Source organism: Lynx rufus, unplaced genomic scaffold (assembly GCF_022079265.1).
Source record: "Lynx rufus isolate CCGP_SWC_20201006 ecotype Redwood Valley unplaced genomic scaffold, mLynRuf1.p SCAF_15, whole genome shotgun sequence".
Lineage (NCBI taxonomy): Eukaryota > Metazoa > Chordata > Mammalia > Carnivora > Felidae > Lynx > Lynx rufus.
In genome coordinates this window covers 20,222,345-20,243,183 of record NW_025814829.1, presented here as the reverse complement: position 1 = coordinate 20,243,183, position 20,839 = coordinate 20,222,345, and the positions used below count along the sequence as shown (strand labels likewise).

At 55.0% G+C, this 20,839-nt stretch overlaps 1 protein-coding gene across 1 annotated transcript; it reads right to left on the bottom strand.

Moving 5' to 3' along the window:
* Positions 1 to 2,114: 2,114 nt before the first annotated feature.
* Positions 2,115 to 20,537, bottom strand: NUAK2 (NUAK family kinase 2). The gene is made up of 7 exons (XM_047076622.1): positions 20,177 to 20,537; positions 10,978 to 11,098; positions 8,324 to 8,475; positions 7,926 to 7,991; positions 5,912 to 6,031; positions 5,205 to 5,337; positions 2,115 to 4,270 (listed from the first exon to the last, which is right to left on the bottom strand). Exons 1-7 carry the CDS (start codon positions 20,420 to 20,422, stop codon positions 3,207 to 3,209), a joined length of 1,902 nt encoding a protein of 633 aa, XP_046932578.1. The 5' UTR covers positions 20,423 to 20,537; the 3' UTR covers positions 2,115 to 3,206.
* Positions 20,538 to 20,839: the final 302 nt, after the last annotated feature.

Genomic DNA, 20,839 nt, shown 5'->3' with positions numbered 1-20,839 from the left:
AACGGACCCCAAGGAGGACAAAGACCTCAGGACCAACCACCTCTGGGTTCCCTCTCCTTCCCAGAAATTCTAGGCACCCCACCCCCCTTCCCAGATATGCTGATAGGACATGGCTGCAGGCGCTGTGGCCTCTCCCTCCCCCACATTCCTGCCTTCCGTCCTCTGTGGCCTCCCCTCTCCCTTCCCATCCTGTCCCCCAACTTCAGCTTCTCCCCACTCCCACTCACCCCCTTTTTTCTCAGTTCCCTTTTGGGGCTTGTGGAGGTGAGGGGAAGGCACTTCGGGAGAGGGAAGTGCCAGATTCCTTGTGCCTGGAAAAGAGCCTGGCATATAATAGATGCTCAATAGGTATCTGTAGTTCCATTCACTGCCCGTCTCCCTCCCAGCCCGATCCAGGTTCGATGAGCCCCCAACCCCGCTAAGATTTGGCATCCCGCAGATCTGGATTTGGGTTCTGGTGTTCCCACTTGCTAGCTAGGCGAGTCACTTCGTGTTTTCAAGTCTCGATTTCTTCTGTACATGAGAATGATAAAACTTGCACTGAGTTAACGAGGCCATCGTGAGCATCAAGTAACAGACATAAAGTGCTTGATATATATGTCCTTAATAAACGGTAGCGCAATTATTATCTCTAATTGCAATTCTCTTCCGTCATCCAAACTCCCTGTCGACCTTAGCTGAACTGACAACAATTTTTCTGCTGAATTTTATGTATTTTTATGCATGCCAGCTTGCTGGCCAGTCTGCAACCTCCTTGAGGCTGGGATCTTAAGTGTGGCACCAGGGACACAGCAGTTCTGTCCTCCACAGAGCTTAGCACACAATAGGGCTGGATTCCAGAATTGAATGAATAAGTGAGCACAGCCAACTCCATAGCTGAACTCCATGCTTCTTGAGGGGGAAAGACGCTCCCTTCTATTTTGCCAGTGTCACCCAGGGTCTCGCCCAGAGCCCCAGCACTCGGTAGGACCTCCGGGGTGCCAGACCGAAACACCCCCGTTGTAAGCCTATGCACCTTCTTGTTTGCTCTCGCATCTTGACCCGGTCGTTGCCTTGCCTCCTCCCGCTTCTGGCCCAGACCCAGTGACTGTGCCTGCCCCCCCTCGGATGCAAAGAGGAGACACTAAGGTCCAGATGCTCTACCCCAACAGGACAGGTGTGCCATGCAGCCGGCCAGGACTGGGGATGTTCGGGGGAGGGGGGTGTCGGGAGCAGCGAATGCCAGCTGCAGCTTGGGCAGGGGGGAGGGAGCCCGCCTGAGCCGGAGCCAGCCGGCTGCCAGCCTGCACTTTGTCCTTATCCTCCCTTTCATCCCGGCCCGCTGAGCCCGGGAGTTTCTCAATGGAGCTGGCGTTTGGGGAATGCTCCGCAGGGGGCCGAGAGGGCTGGCCTACGAGGGGGGCATTCCAAGCATTCTTTATGTCCCGGCGGAGTCTGGCGGTGGGGGCCAGAGGGGTAGCAGCCGCGCAGCACTGGAGGAAAGGGGGTTTCTCTGGAGGGAGAGAATAAAGGCAGAGGGGTGGTCTTTAAGCTTGGGGCGGGGGACAGAGGTGGCTGGGGGAGGGGTGGGAGCAGGGCTGTATGATGCAGCAGACTCAGCCCTTCCCTTAGGGCTGAAGTCAAAGAGGAAGAGCAAAGTGGGAACCTCTGTCCAGGGCTCTCCCACCTGTGTGCTCCACAGGCTAGAACCCCGGACGGCCGCAGCACGGGAGCCTTTTGGAACTAAGAGCTGGGCTTTGTTGTTGCGTTTTGCTTTTTTTTTTTTCTTTTTTTAATTAAAAAAAAAATATTTATTTTTGAGAGAGAGACAGTGAGAGCAGGGGAAGAAAAGAGAGAGAGGGAGACGCAGAATACGAAGCAGGCTCCAGGCTCCAAGCTGTCAGCACAGAGTCCGACTCGGGGCTCGATCCCACGAACCGTGAGATCATGATCTGAGCCGAAGTCGGTTAGAAGTCGGATGCTCAACCGACTGAGCCACCCAGGCGCCCCTGTGTTTTGTTTTTTTTTAAGCAGGTGCCCCAGTTCCCGCCTATGACAGCCCAGGGGAAATGTGGGTTAAGAGAAGGCTCGAAGGCCTGCACCCCACCTGCCCAAACAGAACAACAGAGGCTATCTTCCAACCACGGTTCTGGTTTTAATGCAGGGGTTCTTTCTAGCCACAGTGGAAGGGAAGAGGGACCATCAGGTAGACAGAATCAGGGCATGGTGGGAGGGAGCCAGAGACCCCCTCCCGGACAGTGCAGTGGGACATGTGATTGATCCCCTCCCCCCATGATCAGTAGGGAATCACTGCAAAAATATCTCCCTGTTCACAAAACTTAGGCATCACAGTGGACTTTCCCAGAACATAGTATTCACATTATTGAAAAGAGCTAGATTCACTTTTTTAAAAACACAGGGCTGAACACATAAAAATAAATAAGGGCATCCCAGGGTCTGGAAAGCCCAGAGCAATAGACACTCCATTCTCAGTAGCAGGAGCAGCTTGGAGGCCAGAGAGGTTCAGAGTCTTCGAGGTCCACGGTGGGGTCCAGGGGAATCTGGGCCCCTTGAGATGAAGTCCGATAGCAGCAGCCTGAGCCTTTTTGAGTCTTTTAGATCCCTAGCAGCGACTCCAGGAGGCTTGGGCCGGGTTTGGAGGACGGGAAAGAGGAGAAAACCTTCGAGGAGATAAAGGTTGGGTTCTCTTACTGTCGAGATAAATAAGGAAGGGTACACGGTAGGAGACCATTCCCAGGACACCCCAGGCACATTGCGGGGGCGCCACATTCCAGTTTTAGTGGTTGATGGGGATGGGACCTGTATCTGAGGAGTTTCCATCCCCACCTTAGCAGGAAGTCACCACGCACAAAACTTACTGCAAGAAAGGAGACTGGCACTGAGAGAGTGTTCTTTCCTGGTGTCTGTGGCCCTACTGTGTGAACCAGAAGCGGGCAACCCGGACTCTCGGCCGCAGGCCTTCCCCTCCTCCCTCTACTAGCTTCCCCTCTACTCTCTTCTCTGCTCCACAGGGCCAAAGACTTGGAACCCTCAATGCACTTGACTTGCCCACTTCCCGTCCAGCCCTCTCTAGGGCTCAAGTGCAAACCACCTCAGCCTTCCTGGCCGGGATACTAGTCTTAGGAGGCAGGGGCGGTGGTGGTCTCCCCTCAGGGTGCAGCTGCATTTTAGAGCCTACCCAGGATGGGGCGGCACCCCCCCCACCCTCAGCTGAGCTTTGAGCAGACCCCCAGTGCCTGTCGGTAGGCCTCTGTCACCTCCTGGCAGTCGGTCAGGGAAAAGCAGCTATCCCCCAGGGGGTCCTGCCACCAGCGCCTCAGGCCTCTGCTTCCAGGGCCCTCTGCGGGGGGCTCCTCAAGCCCCATGAGGTTGTCCACAGACACACAGCCCCGCAGCAGGGGCTCGGGGAGCCGTTCAGGCAAGTCCAGCTGGTCAAATGACTCAGAGGACAGGATGCTGTCCTCACTCATAGCCCCGGAGGGGCGGCTGGCCCGGGCCAGAGGGTGAGGGGAGGCCAGTTCATCCAAGGAGCCGAAGGTGGAGGGGGTTGGGAGCTCCAGGGCTGTGCGGGAGAACTTGCCATTGTGTTTGAGGATGCCTTTGCGATGGAGGGGCAGCCCTGAGGCCTGGGGGGGCTTCTGCTCCTCAGAGTCCCCACTCACAAACACATCGCCGGCGTCCAGGAGCTCCCCAGATTCACTGGGTTCCGGAGAGGAGTAGTAGCCAGATTCCCGCTGCCGAGACTTCTTGAGGATGCTCTTCTTGGGGAGCAGGGGGGCAGCCTGCCCTGGGCTCGCAGGGCCCAGGCTGGGCTCGGGGTCTGCCCTTGCCCCTTCTGACAAGGTTGGTGCCTTCTTCTTGAGAATGCCCTTCGGCAGCTTGAGGTTGCCCCTGCCGGGGCGGAGAGAGGGATCGTCAGCCAGGTCCCCCTGGCGAGACTGGGCCATGTCATTCTCTTTGCGGGACTTCTTGAGCGAATGCTGGCGCTCCAGGCCTGGGGCGATGCTCCCGCCTCCAGGCGCGTGCTGCTTGAAGAAGCTGCAGACCTTGGCCCCATTCTCCAGGAGCGGGCGAGAGGACCGCCGCAGCCAGTCAGCCATGGAGGCCCGGCCAGAGTCGCTGCCAGGGTGCCCGCCCTCGTGCAGAGCCTCCTGCTCCCCCACGCGGGTGGCGTAGCCCCAGTTGACCCACCAGTGACTGGCCACATCCTCCAGGGTGGCTCGGCGGGTGGGGTTCACCATCAACAACCACCGGATCAGGCCACAGGCATCTGGAAGGCAAGAGACAGGGGCTTCAGGCTGGCAGCCACGAGAACGGGCACCCCGCGGCCCCTCTCACTGGTTACCCCCATTTGGGCTAAGGCTTCTCAGTCCTGTGTCAGATATGTCCACTCCCACCTGCGCTCGGTACACGCCACAGCCCACGTGACTCCCCACAGCCTCTAGCTTTCAGGGATTGACTCTGCCCATTTCTTCTTCCATCCCTCGACCCCCCAGGACCCGGCCCCTTCTTAAAAACATTTTTTTTTAATGTTTATTTATTTTTGAGAGAGACAGTGTGTGTGTGTGTGTGTGTGTGTGTGAGCAGGGGAGGGACAGAGAGAGAGGGAGACTCAGAATCCAAAGCAGGCTCCAGGCTCTGAGCTGTCAGCACAGAGCCCGACGCGGGGCTCGAACTCACAGACCGTGAGATCATGACCTGAGCCGAAGTCGGACACTTAACCGACTGAGCCACCCAGGCGCCCCCTGGCCCCTTCTTTAGCCTTGTTGTACGTTAGTGTATTCTCCTTCTCTTGGCTGAATGCGACCCTGAGGGTAGAGACTGTGCTCAAGAGGAAACCAAGGTTCTCACACCCTGCTTCCTGCCTTCTCCACTGGGTGTGAAAGGACAAAGAGACTTCCAAGGATGAGGACTCAAGCAGGTGGAAATGAGGAAACTGCAGCAAAGACAGTCCAAGTTCAACCACCAGAAGCCCTTCCCAAATAGGATATAGCATCTCACAAAGGAGAGAAGAGATACCCCTTCCTTCTCGGAGGTCACAGACCCTGGAGGCAGAGAGACGACAGCAGGAGGGGGTGGTGAGGAGCTACCCCCATCGACAGTGGGTCATCTTCTTTCCTTCCCTGCCCCCACTTGGTTCCTGCCTCAGGAGCTAGGGAAGGACACACGGGGCCTGGATGAGAACACCCACGCCTCTCACTCACCAGAGGGTTTAAGCGGCTCCCTGTAGGACCCGTTGCTGATCTGTTTCACCAGCGTCTTATGGTCCTGCCCATCAAAGGGCATGGTGCCATGGACCAGGATGTACAGAAGGACACCCAAGGACCAGCTGTCCACCTGAGGGAGGGCGGGCGAGAGACAGGGAGAGTGTCAGCAAGGATGCCCGCATGCCCCAGGCTGGCGGGCTTGTGGCGACACCAGAGAAGAAAGGGGTACACGCTGGAGAACTCAGGGGCTGGGGCACCTGAGGACCACCTCCTTCTAGTAGTACCCAGGAGCAAAGCTGGTGACACTGTAGAAGGGACTGAGGTTCGTGAGGAAAGGTGTGGTCAATTGCCTGCCCTTGGGAGGGGCAGCCACAGACCAGAGCAGTGGTGAGGTCACCCTTCTGGGCTAGGATGGGGTGGTTGTGAGAGCGCCCGCCTCTCCAGGGAGTCTGGGTGGGTGCCAGGAAAGAGAACGGGAACCCGGAGGGTGAGGGGGCACAGAACCAGACCAGGGGTCAGGAGACATAAGTTCTTGTCCCAGTTTTACTGCTCTTGTGAGGACCTGGCAAGTCACTGAAGGGTAGGGGGCTGAGCTTTGGGCTCTGGAAGGAGGGAAGAAGCTGGAAAGCTAGCCCACCCCTCTGAGAGGATCTAGAGCCACAGGGGGTGCCGAGGCAGGCCGTGGGTGGAGAGTAGAGACTCACCTCTGGGCCCGTGTAGGGTTTCCCGTTGACGATCTCAGGTGAGGCGTACAGGGGGCTCCCACAGAACGTCTGCAGGAACTCGCCCTGGCGGTAGAGGTTGGAGAGCCCAAAGTCTGCAATCTGTAGGGTCGGGTCAAACACAGGTGGGGGTCATACCAAGGCCTGGATTGTTCTGCAGCTCTTAGCCTGCCCCTCTCCCGATCCCAGGGAAACCCCGGCCCTCGCAGGAGGAAAGCGTGCCCATGCCCCCTGCCCCCTGAGCACAGCTCAGGCCCTGCAAGAGACAGCCTTGCGGAGGTCATGTCCATGAGGAATGCCTAAGTGTGTGGGGCCTCCAGGGTCCTCCATGTTCCCCAGGCCCCTTTGCTCATGCTGTACCCCACTCCAGGGATGCACTCTCCTGCCTATAAACGTCCTTCTGACCTGGCAAGCCCACCTCCCCTGACACCTCCTTTTCGCACAAAGCCCAATGGCTGGCTGTAGTCCCTGCTCATCAGTCTTCCTCCTCATACTGTCCTGTCAGTATGTCCCCCGTGCTCACCTCCTTCTGCCCCTCCCCCTCTTGCAGCTCTTCGCACAGGCGTGACCCACGGATGGGACTCAACAGACAACTACTAACTGAAGGAAGGGTCTACCAGATGTACGGAGAGAATCAACTTCTCATGCCAACGCCATGGCCCTCAGAAGCAAGCCAGCCCCATCAGTGACTACCACGTGAGGCCTGGCCTGCCCTTCCTAACAGAGGGCTCATCTCTGCCCAGATCCGGGTGGGAACATAGTGGCAGGAGCCTGGGGTCAGCCCAGTAGAGCTAAGAAGCAAGAGCGAAGTCAGAACAAAGATCAGAGCTGTGGTCAGAGCTCAGGAAAAGGAATCTTCTCCCAGGACTCCCTGAGCCATCTGATACTGCGGGCTTGAGAGGCCCCAAGCCCGTCTTCTTACTTCCCAGGGAGACCCTTTCCCCTAACTGTCCTCAGATACAAGCAGAGGCCAATGCCCTGCTTCTCCTGGCCTCTTCACCCCCAGCAGAGGGTCATGTGTGCCCAGGGTGGGGAGGGGCTGTTTATGAAGCTCTGGCTTCTTCATTTATAGTTTTATTGGCCTCTTATCGAGCAGTTACCATTTGAAGCCCATAAAGACGCAGATGATTGGTACAGATGGGAAGGTTCGTGCCTGTCTGGTTACGTGAGTTTACTGGCTCTGGCTCCCCTCCCCCTGCTTAGCATCAAAGAAAGCCCCACCCGGCTCCAGGAATTGGCTGGGTAAGGGGAATGAACTCAGTGCCAGGGTGCTTCAGGGCATGAGTTCAAGGGTCACGGAAGGGAAGGGACTGTGTCCTGGGTTCAGGAAGATTCTGAGGAGTGTCCGAGTGCAGGATCAAAGCCCTCCCAGGTACCTGCAGGGGTCAGCGCTTGCCATTTCCCCCTTCTAGCCCTGAGAGCTGAGCTTATCTCATCAGCATGAACCTCTCAGACCTAAGCTTAACCACTCAGGCATGGGAATTCAGAAGCTGCAGGGGGCAGAAAGCTGGTGCCGGGATGCGTGGTCTATGGAGAAAAGTACCAAAGGGCTACCCAACTGCGACAGATTAATGTGCGTGTGCATGTGCACATGTGTGTGCGTGCAGGCAGGTGGGGAGAACTCGGGCTGTGACCCTCTCTCCCTGCCAGTCCCAAGGTTATGTGCAAAGGCTGATCCTGGATCTCGACTCCAGTTAGCCTTACGGACGTCAAGAGCACTGGCTGAGGAGTCAGAAGACTTTGGTTCTAGCCCAGGCTCAGCCACTCCCTTGCCATGGGATCTTGAGTAAGTCACCGCTTATCTTGAGGCCTCAGTTTTTCATCCATAAAAAGAGGTACTGGAAAGGATGACGGCTGAGTTCTCTACTGCTACCAACATCTAAGTCTCAGCTTTGCTCAACTCCTTCTGGAGTCCCCTAAGCACTTAGAGATAAACGCTCGGCAGAAAGGCTGTGGTGGGGTAGAGAAGCTGCTGGAAACAAGTAGCGGGGCTCACCTTAATATTTCCATTGGCATCTAAGAGGATATTCTCCAGCTTGAGATCACGGTGGACAACCCCATTCTGAAAGAGAAAGGGCAGATGGATGGTCAGGGAGAGGTCGCCACGGAGGGACAGGACGACACGAAGGCCTCGCCTGGAAAGTGAGGTAAACACAAAGGGGGCCAAGTTGGGGGAGCACAGGCAGGCGAGGGATACCCATCTCACTGGAACACGGCGCAACAGACACAGGCCCCTCCACTCCCGAGGGAGTCAGCCAGAGACGCCAACAGCCCCGAGGCCCAGAGTCCAGATGGAATTTTGCCTCTGTTTCTGTCTCCCTGCGGGATCCTGGAGGGGTCACGGAATCTCTCTGGCTCAAACCAGCCCTGGAGAACCGGCAGGAGGTCGCTCACCTGGTGGCAATAGTGCACGGCCGAGACGATCTGCCGGAAGAAATGGCGGGCGTCCTGCTCGCTGAGCCGCTGCCGCTCACTGATGTAGTCGTACAGGTCGCCCCGGCTGGCGTACTCCATGACGATCACAATCTTGCTGCTGTTCTCAAACACTGGGGCAGAGCAAGGCAGGAACGTGAGCTCCCTCCAGAGTACACTGTTCCCCACTGGAGGGGTGGGGGGTCACACACGCCTCCCTGGCCCCAAACCAGACAGGACCTTTGTCCAGGGATGTCTGCCAACGGGACGGGACAGTGGCAGGTAAGAGCAGGAAAAGGGGCCTCTAAAGCTCCCACCATCTTCCAGGAACCACGAGGTAAGGCCAAGGGAACTGGCTTAGCCTCCTTCTCTTGGGAAGTTCAGGCTTTGGAGGAATCTTAAAACTACCCTGCAAATTTCCCAGGAAGGCAGGAATCAATGGATGAGAATGAAAAGTCAGGTTCTCTGCCTCAAAATCTGGTACTGTTTGGCCTTATGACCACGGGCAAATCTCTTCTAGATACATCAGTAAGAGTACAGGTTTGGGGTTTGAATCCTGGCCCCATCACTTATTAGCGGGGTGACTTTGGCCAGTTTTTCAACCAGGGTGCCTCAATTTCCTCATCTGAAGAGTAGGATATAATGGCAACCTCACAGGATTGGGTAAGAAATAGATGAAAGTCAGTGATAGCTCTGGGGCTGGCTGAGCAGGTGGGCGTAGGGTCTGATATAGAAACAAGCGCTCGATAAATCGTACCTACTGTCATAGTTACGATCAGTATCCTCGCGCATAAACTTGAAAAATAATTCCCATAATAATGTTTGCCTTGAGGATCAGAAGAGGGATAAAAAGGGATAGGAAGGTGGCTTGTGAACGACACAGTACCATGGAAAGCGGAGATAAGATATCTATTACCCTCAGCATCTTTGACTTCCTGGCAATCAGCCTCCCCCAAGCTCACGTGCCACTCAGGCTTCGCCCTGGCTCTAGCCGCCTGCAAAGGTAGGGAAGGACTGGTTCACCAAACTGGCCCTTTGGCTGGGTACGTGTCAGAGCATGTATGTCCGTGACATTGCATCTTTGTGTCGAACGAGTCCTAGGAGTTTGGCATGCTCAGCCAGCCCCAGAGGCACTGTTGTCTAGCCTGTGACAAGGAGCTGAGAGAGCAGGCTTCTCCCAAGAGGGACCCCAGGTGCCAGGCTATTGGATACATGGCCAGGAGCCAGCAGGATTGTGCTTTTCTTCCACTCGCACATGAGTGCGTGGACCTGACGCATGGTGGCCCAATCTCCCGGGGCCGGGGGGCGGTACCTAGATGAGATCCTACTGCTGTGGTTCTCCATATGTCTGTAAGGGTGCGTACAATCTTTGTGTCGTGAAACTGGAGGTCAAGAGCCAGCCAGAGTACATCCTGGAGAGCAGCTAGATTCCAAAGACTGGAGCCTTCCCCTGGTTCACATCTCCCGAAGATTGGCAGGGGACGAATGGGGTGGAGGGGCCTGCCTGTCACACAGTAACTGTGACACCCCTACGATCGCAGAATCTGAGGTGCAGGCAAGTCCACAGCCTAAGCTTCAAGACTCGGTTCCCAGACGTAGCTGGAGGTATGGGGGTGGGGGAGAATTCACACACACACACTCTCTCTGCCCAATCACCAAGCTCCACCTGGCTTAACCAATACTCTGTCATCTACCCACTCTTCCCTGGGGGAAATACACAGAGATACAATTAGCCTCCTCAGCCATTTGCCCGGGATCCCTGTGGGACAGGCTCAGGCCACGGGGCCGTGTCGGTGGCTCTGCTCTTAGTCTTTCCACGAACAGAACCCAAGAGAGGAGACTTCTGTCTTACTTCCCACCAGGAATATTCAGACAGAGGGCAAAGCCGCAGGCTTCCCTCCCTCCCGCTGCTACTGTTATGGCTGGTTTCTCATCTAACCGATATTATGTAAAGGCTGGAAGCAGACAGGTGTGCGTGGGAGGGTGCTCCCCCTCTTTTACTCATCACTCTCTCTTGCTCACTTTGTTGTCTGGGTCACAGGGAGCAGGGCAGATGGAGTAGAAAGCCGGCACTGATGTCAGAGCAAGAGGAGGCTAAGAAAGATGAGAAAAGGTAGGAGCCGGCCCCATGGCAGGAATGGTTCAGAGCCCAGGTCAGATTCTAGGAGGCCGGCTCTTGGGACGTGTGAAGGATAACACCCACGCACCCGAGACAGGTGCAGGTCTCTCCGTTCGTTCCAGCCTCCCCCAGGACGCTAAGGATCTCATCGGGTTGGGGAGGTAGTGTTCAATTATGGAAAACCTAAGAATAACAACAAGAAAGCCTACAGTCCACGGAGTTCCTCCCGTGAGCTAAGTACACAGTGACATTTAATTTGATCTTTGCAACTACCCTGTGATGTAGGTGGGACTGTCCCGGTCTACACATGAGGAACTGAGGTCCACCCAGAGCCTAATTAAATTAGTTGCCCAAAGTCATAGAGCTGGGTTTCAAATCCACCTTTTGTCCAACTCTAAAATCTGGGTCTTTTCCACTTCTTTGTGTCCTGTTCTGACTGCTCCTACACACACACACACACACACACACACACACACACACACACATACACACTGCTTCAAATGCCCTGCCTCTGTACCTTCGTGGATGGCAATGATGTGGGGGTGGTTGAGTGATGACATGATCTCAATCTCTCGCCGAATGTGCATCAAGTCTTGCTCATCTTTGATTCTGTCTTTCCGGATTGACTTGATGGCCACCTGGGAACAGAGAATGCAGGAGACTGAGGAGAAGGTTTTGGCAGATAAAGGCATCCGTGGATATTCTGGGGTGCTGCCCCTGGCCACCTGCCGCTGCTAGAAGTCCACAGCGTGCACCCAGGGAAGCCATTCCATCCCTCACCAGGGCAGGTGACAGAGAGGCTGGAGAGCACCTTCCCTAGAGAAGGTTTAAACCTGGGTCGGGTGCAGTCTACACAGCAGGGAGGCGTAGGGGCCAATGACCTCACCCAGAGTCCACAGATGAACAAGGAAAGTACAGCCTGCATCTGTAAGGCCCATGCTTTGTGATTTACGAAGCAAATTTACCATACGGCGCCATGATTACGATGGGGCTGGTTTTGCTCAGCACTGGATCCCTGAGGCCACGCGTCGTGCCTGGCACACAGTAGGCACCGAATAAGTGTGTGTTGCATTAGTAAGTACACTGGCCCTCCCAACAGTCCTGAGAGGCAGGCACAGAGTTTCATCGTCCTCATATATAGGTGGAGAAAACCGGTACCCAGAGAGGTGAAATGACCTGTTCAAAGTCATATTAGTTACTAACGGGCATAAGCACGAATGAACTTTGAAACCATAATGCTAAGTGAAAGAAGCCAGACGCACAAGTGCAAATGTTCAATTCTCCTTATACGAGGTAACCAGAATAGGCACGCGCACAGGACAGCAAGTAGACTAGAGATTACCAGGGTGGGGGATGGCAGAGGTCGGGGTAGAGGCGGGGGCGGCCGGGAGCTTATTGTTTAATGTGTCCGAAGCTTCTGTCTGGGGTGATGAAAAGATTTTGGAAACGGATAATGCTGATGGTTGCACAACACTGTCATTGTGCCTAACAGGTCACTGAGCTGCAAATTATATGTTCTGTATATTTTTCCACACACACAAAAAAAATTATCAAAAAAACACCCATCCCTTCAGTCGAGGGCAGGAATGTCCCTCTCCTAGCAACAAACAAACAAGACAGCGTCCTCTGGTCCTGGCTATCTCCGCTGCAAAGGTGAAAACACCATATAAGGAGTCAGCCCTCGGGCTGGTAAGTGCGGTGGGTTCAGGAAGGGCGGAGGCAACAGGAAATGGAGAAAGAAGTGCCAGATGCCATCGCTGGTAAGCAGGACTCTTAGCCGCTGAGGAGTCTCTGTCCTTTCCCTGCTCTGTTCCACTCAGCAGCCGCAGGGACAGAAAGAGGAGAGGGACAAGGGCCCTTCCGTGTGTGCAGATGGCTCGGGCCTGGGGAGCGCCAGGGGAGTGGGGGGGTGGGGAGACCTCCTCCGGGCTCTTGTCGCTGTCCCCAAGGGAGCAAGTCCCGCCCCGCTCGGGGCCTGGGTTTTCTTTTCTGTGACACACAGGCTGAACTAACAAGTGTGAGGTGCGTTCCTGCTCTCAAGCTGTGAGATGAGCGGTCCAAACGTGGTTGGGGAGGGTGGGGGGGAAGTGGTGGTGGCTCGGGCGCTGGGCAGGGGCCCGGGAGGGCTGTCACGGGGCTGGTCAGCTCCTGACAAGTCCTGTCCCAGGACACCAATGGTAAATTCAGGACTTCCTTTTCGGGGGGGGCGGGGGGGAGGTGGACACGTTGTGAAAAAATCTGAAGGCACAGACCGAGGTAAACTGCTCCCCATTCAATTTCCCGGGAGGGTTCGCCTCCCCTCAAGGTTCAAAAGGAGACAGGGAGAAAAAGGAAACCAAGCTCCAGGGGAGGGGCCTCTAATCCACCCTTTCACAGGGCTCTGGGGGCAGACAATGGCTTCCGGCTCGCAGGCACAGTGGCCGAGCGGGCCTGCGCTCCCCATCGGACAAGAATGCGGAACAGCCTTAATCCCATAAGGGGAGCTGCGCACAATGGCCAGGCCCGGTCACCCCGGCAACGGGCCAGGGATGGCGTGCCCTCCGCCCCTCTCCTCCCCTGGAGCTGCATCCTTGAAAGAGGGGAGGCCCAGCTCTTGTGCCCTCCCGGAGCAGAGCAGGGAGGACAATGGCAGCAGGAGGGACCTGTCGCCAGGGAGCCTCGTCCCCAAGATACGGGAGAGGCCCCCGCTGCAGCTGCCGGGGACAGGGCTGCACCTCAGCGCCTTTCTTTGCGACCCGCCCCCGCTTCTGCTCCAAACCACCCTGATGAGCCAAGCAGAAAAATCTCTGGCTGAGAATTGAACGGAGGGGTGGGGATGGGGAGGTGAGGGCCTGAATCCTCCTCCAACTATGAGGAGTCAACTTGCAGAATCATTCTTGCACACCCTTCTCTCCATACCTTTCTCTCCCTGAAGGGGAGATTTTACGGACTAGTTCTTTTCTAAACTTCCTTGTTTTAAAAATCAGACAGTAGATAAAAGTCGTATGAGCTCTTCAGATAAAGGGCCTTAAGTATTGTGTTAATAGACAGTAAAAGAAAAATCACATAAAAATCACACAACTAGTAATGAAACAAATAGTTGAGAGCTTAAGATGCACATATATGTAAGAACTAGGCATATTACAACTGTACACACAAACCTATACAAGGAGATAAATCATTACAGGCTTAGGGGGGGAGAGATCTAACAAAGATAAAGCCTAAAAGAAATGAGGTTCCCAGCGCGCCTGGGTGGCTCAGTCGGTTGAGCATCCGACTTGGGCTCAGGTCATGATCTCAAGGTTCGTGCGTTCGAGCCCCGCGTCGGGCTCTGGACTGACAGCTCAGAGCCTGGAGCCTATTTCAATTCTGTGTCTCCCTGTGTCTGCCCCTCCGCTGCTCTCACTCCGTCTCTTGCATTGTCTCAAAAATAAATAAACATTAAAAAACCTTTTTTAAAAGAAATGAGGTCCCCCCCCAAAAAAAGGGGTCTGAGCAGCGGTAGGAATCCCTGAGTGATTCTGAGAGAGAACACAGAAGTTGAGCCCCAAGATCCATTTCTTTCAACTCTGGAAGTCTAGGATTCCAACTCAGAGTTGTTCATCCTCAGTGAACAGTTCCATTCTTCCGCAAGCCCACTCGGGCCTTGAGGGCCAGGTCAAAGACCCCCGTGACACCCCCACCTCCCTCCACCTCAAGTTATCCCCATTAGGTCCTAGGAGACTACAGCTTGGTTAGCACTTCCTATGAAGGAAACAAGGTAAGTCATCAGGCCTCCAAGCAGAGCGATGTGTCACTGCCCTGGTAGGGCTGGGCCACTCTTCCCCAACCTATCCCTGCCCCACAGGACAGGCCCCTAGCCATGTGCTGTCTAGCTTGTCATAGTAAAGAAGATGCAGCAACAGCTCAGGCCTAGAAGGAGCTCGGCATCCAGAAAGCATTCAACAACTGTTTACTGGTGAACATAAATCACAAATAAATAGTTATTGGCTAAGTCATCGGGCCGATCCCTGACTGATGTGACCAGTGCCCAGATAGGATTTTCTGCCCTTCTTCCATGGGTGGAGAGTCAGTCTCAGTTACAAGGACTAATTTGAGGGACCTTTGTTCTGATCTGCAAGTTGGTTGAGCAACCATTCTCTAGAATTAAAACAAACTAGAGCCAAGGAGGAGGGTAACAATTGCTGAATGGGTCACCCAGAGGTAGGCAGGCCACGTGCCTGGAGATAAGCCTGGTTCATCCTGGTATAATTATTAATAGAGCCCCTTTTACGCCCAAAGTACCTGAGTTTAGATGACATGTTATGTCGCCACCCTACTCAGAGGGGGCAGGAAACCCAGGCGCAACAATTATGTGATAATGTAAATGTGAGTGCCAGATCAGGTATCTGATCCTTATTTGTCCCTATGGCACCACGCAACTCAAGACAAGTCACTTAAATGAGCTGGTTAACAGTGTGGCTAGTTTTAATGTCCTCATCTGAAAACTGAAAGGGCATTTATTTATTCCTCAAACATCTGCTAAAAATTACTATGTGCCTGGTGCTATGCTAGGTGTTAGAGATTTAGACAAAATATGGATAGTCCCTGCAACCAAGGCCCTCAGCCCAAGGGGAGGACTGGTAATTAAATCCATGCCAGTCTAGTGTGACGAACAGGACAGTTGAGGTCCCTGCCTGCCCAGGGGCTCCAGGAGTGCAGACAAGAGTTTTCTTTGCCTGGGAGAACAGGGAAAACCATCTCTGGGAGAAAACTTTGTTTTCGCTCTTAAAGGATGAGTGGGGTTTGCCAAGCCAGGGGGAGCAGGGGGTGGTAAGGTAGGGAGGGGCAACAGAGCATTATAGGCAGAGAGAAAGGTTTGTGCGAAGGCCAGAATGAAAGGAACCATTCATGAATTGGTACATCAGGACCTCTAAGCTCCCTTCCAAATTGTAGCATTTTCCGCTAAGGTTCTTCAGAAATGGGTCACCAGCTACTATCCCAGGAAGGTTCTGGCCAAAGATTGTTGTAACGGGTTTATTTCGATGCCCTAGGCTAGATCTATGTGAATCTGCCTGGGCAAAAAGTCCTATAGATGCTGGCCCACATTGCGAAGGGAGCAGGACTTATTCCCCACCCCCCACCCCATTTTGCAAATGGCAAACACTGAAGTCCAAAAAGGCACACTACTCTTCCAAGGTTCCCTGACGCACCGAGGCGGGATTACAGTGCAAGATGGAAGTGTTGCCTGCAGAAGCGGAGTTCTCAGAAGACAAAATTTCCCTGCAGGTGCCCTGCCCTGCCTCTAGCTCCCTGCTTCCCACCCCTGGAGAAGGGAATGCCTCGCACCCTGCCTTGCGCCCGTGCAGCGCCACCAGCAGCCCCGTCCCACTTAGAGACACACAGACCTGCCGGGGACATGCGAGTTGGGGACATGCGAGTTGGGGCTCCGGTGGTTAAGCACCGCCTCCCCTGCAGGAACCCAGATCAGGAATAATCTGGATGTAGGAGAGGATGGCTGAAAGGCCTTAGAAAAAGAAGATGTGCAGGTGCTGGTCCCCGGTCCCGGGAGAAAGGATGCAAGCTGGGCATCTCCGGTCATGGCTATCACCAGGAGTTGGAGCCAAGATCCTCGACTCCTCTCTGGCCTTGCACGGAGCAGCTGCCATCTGGGAGGTGGGGCAAGGAGCTGGAGGATGACCTATTTAGATAACGGAGGGGAGGTTAGGCCGGGCTGGGCCGGCCTGAGCAGAGCGGGGATGGGTCTGGGGGTGGCTCACCATCTCACCAAGCCTGCCAGAGAACCAGGCAGGGAGCAGGAAAGGGCTCTAGGAACGAAGGGAGCCTGAGCCGCCTCCCCTGAACCCCACGCCGCGCCCGCCCCCTCCTCGCCACCCTCCTGCCCACTCTGCCAGGTTGCCAGGCAAGGCGCTTCCCTGCTCAGCCCTCTTGTGTGGTTTGGCCAAAGCCCAAGGACAAGAGTCGCCTGCAGCCGGAGCCTCCCTCCCTGCTGCTGAGCAGGGAGGTGCAGGAGAAGCTGGGAGGGCAGCGTCACGCAGAAGAGGCCTTTGGCAGCCGGCCAGGCAGAGCCTTCCTCTGGGAGCTGGGGCCAAAGGAGAGGGCTCTGAACAAAGCAAAGACCAAAGTAGTTTGGCTTAGGAAAGCTCAGCACAACCCCTTCTCTCGCTCAGGGCAGGACAGACCCAGGATGGGGTATCCCAGGAGAGGGGAGGGCCAAGCAAAGCCAGCCTGGCTGGGATAATGACACTGTGTGTGTGTCAGCTGCCGTGCTGAGCATTTTACATACATTATCTCATGTAATCTTCTGAGAACTCCACGAGGCAGGAATTATTATAATCCCCGCTACAGGGTCTGATTCCTTCATTGGCAGATGAGGAAACGGAGATGCAGAGAGGTCACATAGCTGGTAAGCGAGAGAGTCCGAATTGGAGCCCTTACGGTCTGAGTCTGAGCTGCCCAGCCTTCCCGACGAGGTAAAAACCAGGAATGTAGAGTGGTCCACCCATTCGGGATCCCTCGACATAGTCAGCATGTGTGCGGGTGGGAGTTAGTTCCCAGTGACTGTTCCCACCCTCAGCACTGCCTGGAGCTCTGGGAAAGGTGGCCCGGGCTAGCTGTTGGAATGATAAAGCACACGGAGGGAAGCCCGGGCTCAGCTCAAGGCAACTCCAAGTCCAAGACTCCTTGTTGGTCATCCATGGCCTGGGGTGGTCAAGTCAGGAGCCCGCGTCACCGGCATGCCATTAACCAGCCACAGGACAAACCCCATCGTCTCTCTGGGCCTCAGTTTCCCCAACTGTCAATGAAGGAATCAGACCAGCCCAGTCATTTGCAAACATTTTGAAACGCCCTGCAGCAGTCCAATATATAGAAGACACAGAAGCATCTCTGTCCCAGATCGCTATCCACTTGGACTCCCCTAATGCTCCTCGTGGCACCCCTTGGAGAGAAGACTGCCATGCAGATCACCCCAAAGGCTCTACCATTCCAGGGACCCACAGCAGGTGTTTTCCTTTTGAGGGGAGGGGTGGTAAGGGGAACTGGGAGAGTCACAGGAGGAAATGTCATTTGGATACCAGGAATGTGGTCAGAGACTAGAAGATCCAGGGCAAATATTTGTTTTTCCTTTGATGCCCTCCTGGAGTAGCCATTAGTCCTGCCCACCCACCCCTTCCTCTGGAGGGTCCCATCTGGCCCCTGATAATCTCATCTAAGTAGGCTGGGAAGGGGAAGTATGCTAGAAAGGTAGAGAGAATATTGGGATGGGAGTCACCCAGCAGGCTTTTCTCTGAATCCAGTCCCCACCAACAGCCTCTGTTGAATTGCCTCAGTTCAATGAACTGAGCCATTCCGGTGTCCTTCTCCCTCACAGAAGATCCTGAGGCACCAGGTCAGTCTCTCTCTCTCTCTCTCTCTTTTTTTTAATGTTTATTTACTTTTGAGAGAGAGAGAGAGAGAGAGACAGAGCATGAGTGGGGGAGGGGTAGAGAGAGAGGGAGACCCAGAATCCGAAGCAGGCTCCAGGGTCCGAGCTGTCAGCACAGGGCCCCACGTGGGGCTCGAACTCACAAACTGTGAGATCATGACCTGAGCCAAAGTCGGATGCTCAATCGACTGAGCCACCCAGGCGCCCCAAGGTCAGTCTCTCTTAAGGGAGGACAGTGAAGAGGCAGGGATGGGGGTGGAGTGGGGAAGACAGCTCCTCTCCAGAACTGAGAAATCACTAGCACAGCAGGCAGCTCTCCTCCAAGGAAGAGGGAGACCCTGAGCACATTCCCAGTAGAAGTACAAAGTGGTCTGTCGATTAGGGAAGTTCAGGGCAGACCCCGTTCCTACTGACCTTGGGCCCCTTGCGGGAGGCCAGGGAGTACATTCTGAATTCTCTCCGTTCTGATGTCATAAGGGCTGGAATCCCTGCTTCAGCCAATGAGGTTTGAAAACTGAAAGCTGGTTTATCTCATTCCAGAATCAATGACACAATCTCTCTCTCTCTCTCTCTCTCTCTCTCTCTCTCTCACACACACACACACACACACACACACACAGGTGCACATACAGTGACCCAGGTCAAGAGTCTGATGGGATCTCAACTTCAATCTCAGTTTCCCAGTTTCTGGGCCACCCCAGTCCCCCAGCTCAGCCTGTCTTTCAACAAGAGGCACATGCTACGAGCAGCTATTTTCCAGCTGAGCGCCTGACAAAGCCTGAGCCCAGTGGTCTCAAGCCTGGAGCCTCACCGGGCCCTCACACTTTATAGAAAGAGAAAGAGAAAAGGAAAGCCAGGAAGTACATGATTGCCCAATAGCTGTAACCTGGCAGCAGGCAACTGGGGACAGTGCCAGGCCCTAGCAGGAAAAACATACTCGGTCCTATTGATGAGGCCATAATCCACTCCCTTTCTCCAGCATCCACTCTCCTTCACCAATGAAATGACTTCTTGAATTTCAAACCAGTTTCTGGCTGCAAAAGCAAACAATCTGGGGAGGTGACTGCTCCCACAGCCAATAGGGTAAACCACGGACACACAGACAAACACACACACATGCATGTCTCATAACCAGTACCCATTTGAAGGTGGCAAAACAGTCAGTCCCTAGATCACCTGCCCTAAAAACCTTGCTAGAAATGCAAGTTATCTGGCCCCGTCCTAGACCTCTGGAATAAAATCCTCTGCAAGTGGAACCAAAGAATAAGTATTTTAAAAGAAGCACTCCAGGTGATTCCTATGCATGTTAAGTGCAAGTTTGTTAACTCACTTTTGGCAAATTTGCTACCCTTTCAGGGCTTGCCTTTCCGGATATAAGTATCACTTCTGACTGCAGTTTCTATGTATCAGGATCAATTTAAATTCACGTTTGTATCTCATTCAATTCTAATAGCAACTTGTGAGGGAGGCTGTGGGGTTTTGTTTGTTTTCGCAGAAGGGGAAACTGAGTATAGAGATAAGTTGCTCAAGGTCTCACAGATTACTACTATTTCTATTGCCTATACCCGCCCCTCTCGTAAATTAACTAGACAGGTTTCTGAAAAGGCCTCTCACCCAAAGGTATCTTGGGGCACAGTAGACTTTGCACCAGAGCCTTGTTTCACATTTCCCAGAATAAAAAACGCATCCTAATGAAACTCTGAGTCAATTTTAGAGCTGGAAAGGACCGAAGTGTCAAGCTTACTTCCCACCCACCCCAGTGCCGAACCCCACGGTATGCTGGGCTGCCAGATTATAAGAACTGAGTTGAGAAACTGGACCTCATACATTCATTCAACCACACACTCATTTACTAAACCCATCCTATGATCTGGCACCTTCTACTTCCTCTTCCCATTCCACTCTTTTGGACAGTCTGCTCCAAGTAAAATTCAACGTAAGTCTCATCTTCTTTGGGGAGTTTTCTCATCTCAAGACAGGGCACTATCCCTAGGCACCCTGCCTCAACCGTCCTCCTCACTTACTGGGCAATCATCGTATGCTGGCTAGTGTTGGGATCCCCAGGTCTACGACCATTGTCCCTACAATCACGGGCAGACATATCTGCAATGGATACCCCAGGCCCCCGCCCCCACTACACACGCGCGCGCGCGCGCGCGCGCGCAACCTCAGCATGGCCAAGACTAAATGCTGGCCATCCCCCCGCCCCGAGGAAGGCACTAGCCCCTGGCCCAGCCTCCATCCCTCACCGCCCGCGGACAAGTCCCAAGCCCGCCCGCCCGGCCGCGCCGCGAGAGGGAGCCGCACTTACCAAGCGCCCCGAGCTCTCCCGCGCCTTCTTCACCTTCCCGTAAGTTCCCTTGCCCAGGGTCTCGAGGAACTCGTAGCGGTGGCGCAGGTTGTGCTTGTGGTGGTGCCGCTTCACTGCCTGCTTCTTCATCTGGGGCTTGGGCGACTTGATGAGCCTGTCGGGCAGGGGCCGGGCAAGCTCGGTGGCCGGGGCGGTGGCGGCCGAAGGAGCCGGGCCGGGCCGCCGGGGGAAAGCCAACGGCTCCATGGCGGCCGGATGGTGAGCGAGGGCGGAGGGGGTACGTGCTGCGAGGGGAGAGGTATAGAGCCCGGGGCACACGTCCCGCACCAGGGCTGGGAACTCACAGCAGCAGCAGAACGCGCGGCAAGTCGCCGCGTTCCAAGTTGTTATAAACGCTTCGAGCCGGAGGCCCTGGCCACGCCCCCCCGCGCGTCCATTGGCCTGCTCGCCGGCTGTGCGTGACCAGGACGTCCCGCATTGGCTCTCCCGGGCCTCCGGCCCCGGCTCCTCCCCCAGTCGAGGCCGGGAAAGGTGTCAAGGGAGCCCCGCCCACCTGGGCCCCGGAGGGACACGCACCGGGGATAGGGGACATCAGTGGGTACTACTGGGATCTGGAACTTTTGAAGGGCCCTGGAACTGCTCCTGCTTCCGAATGGCACCCTG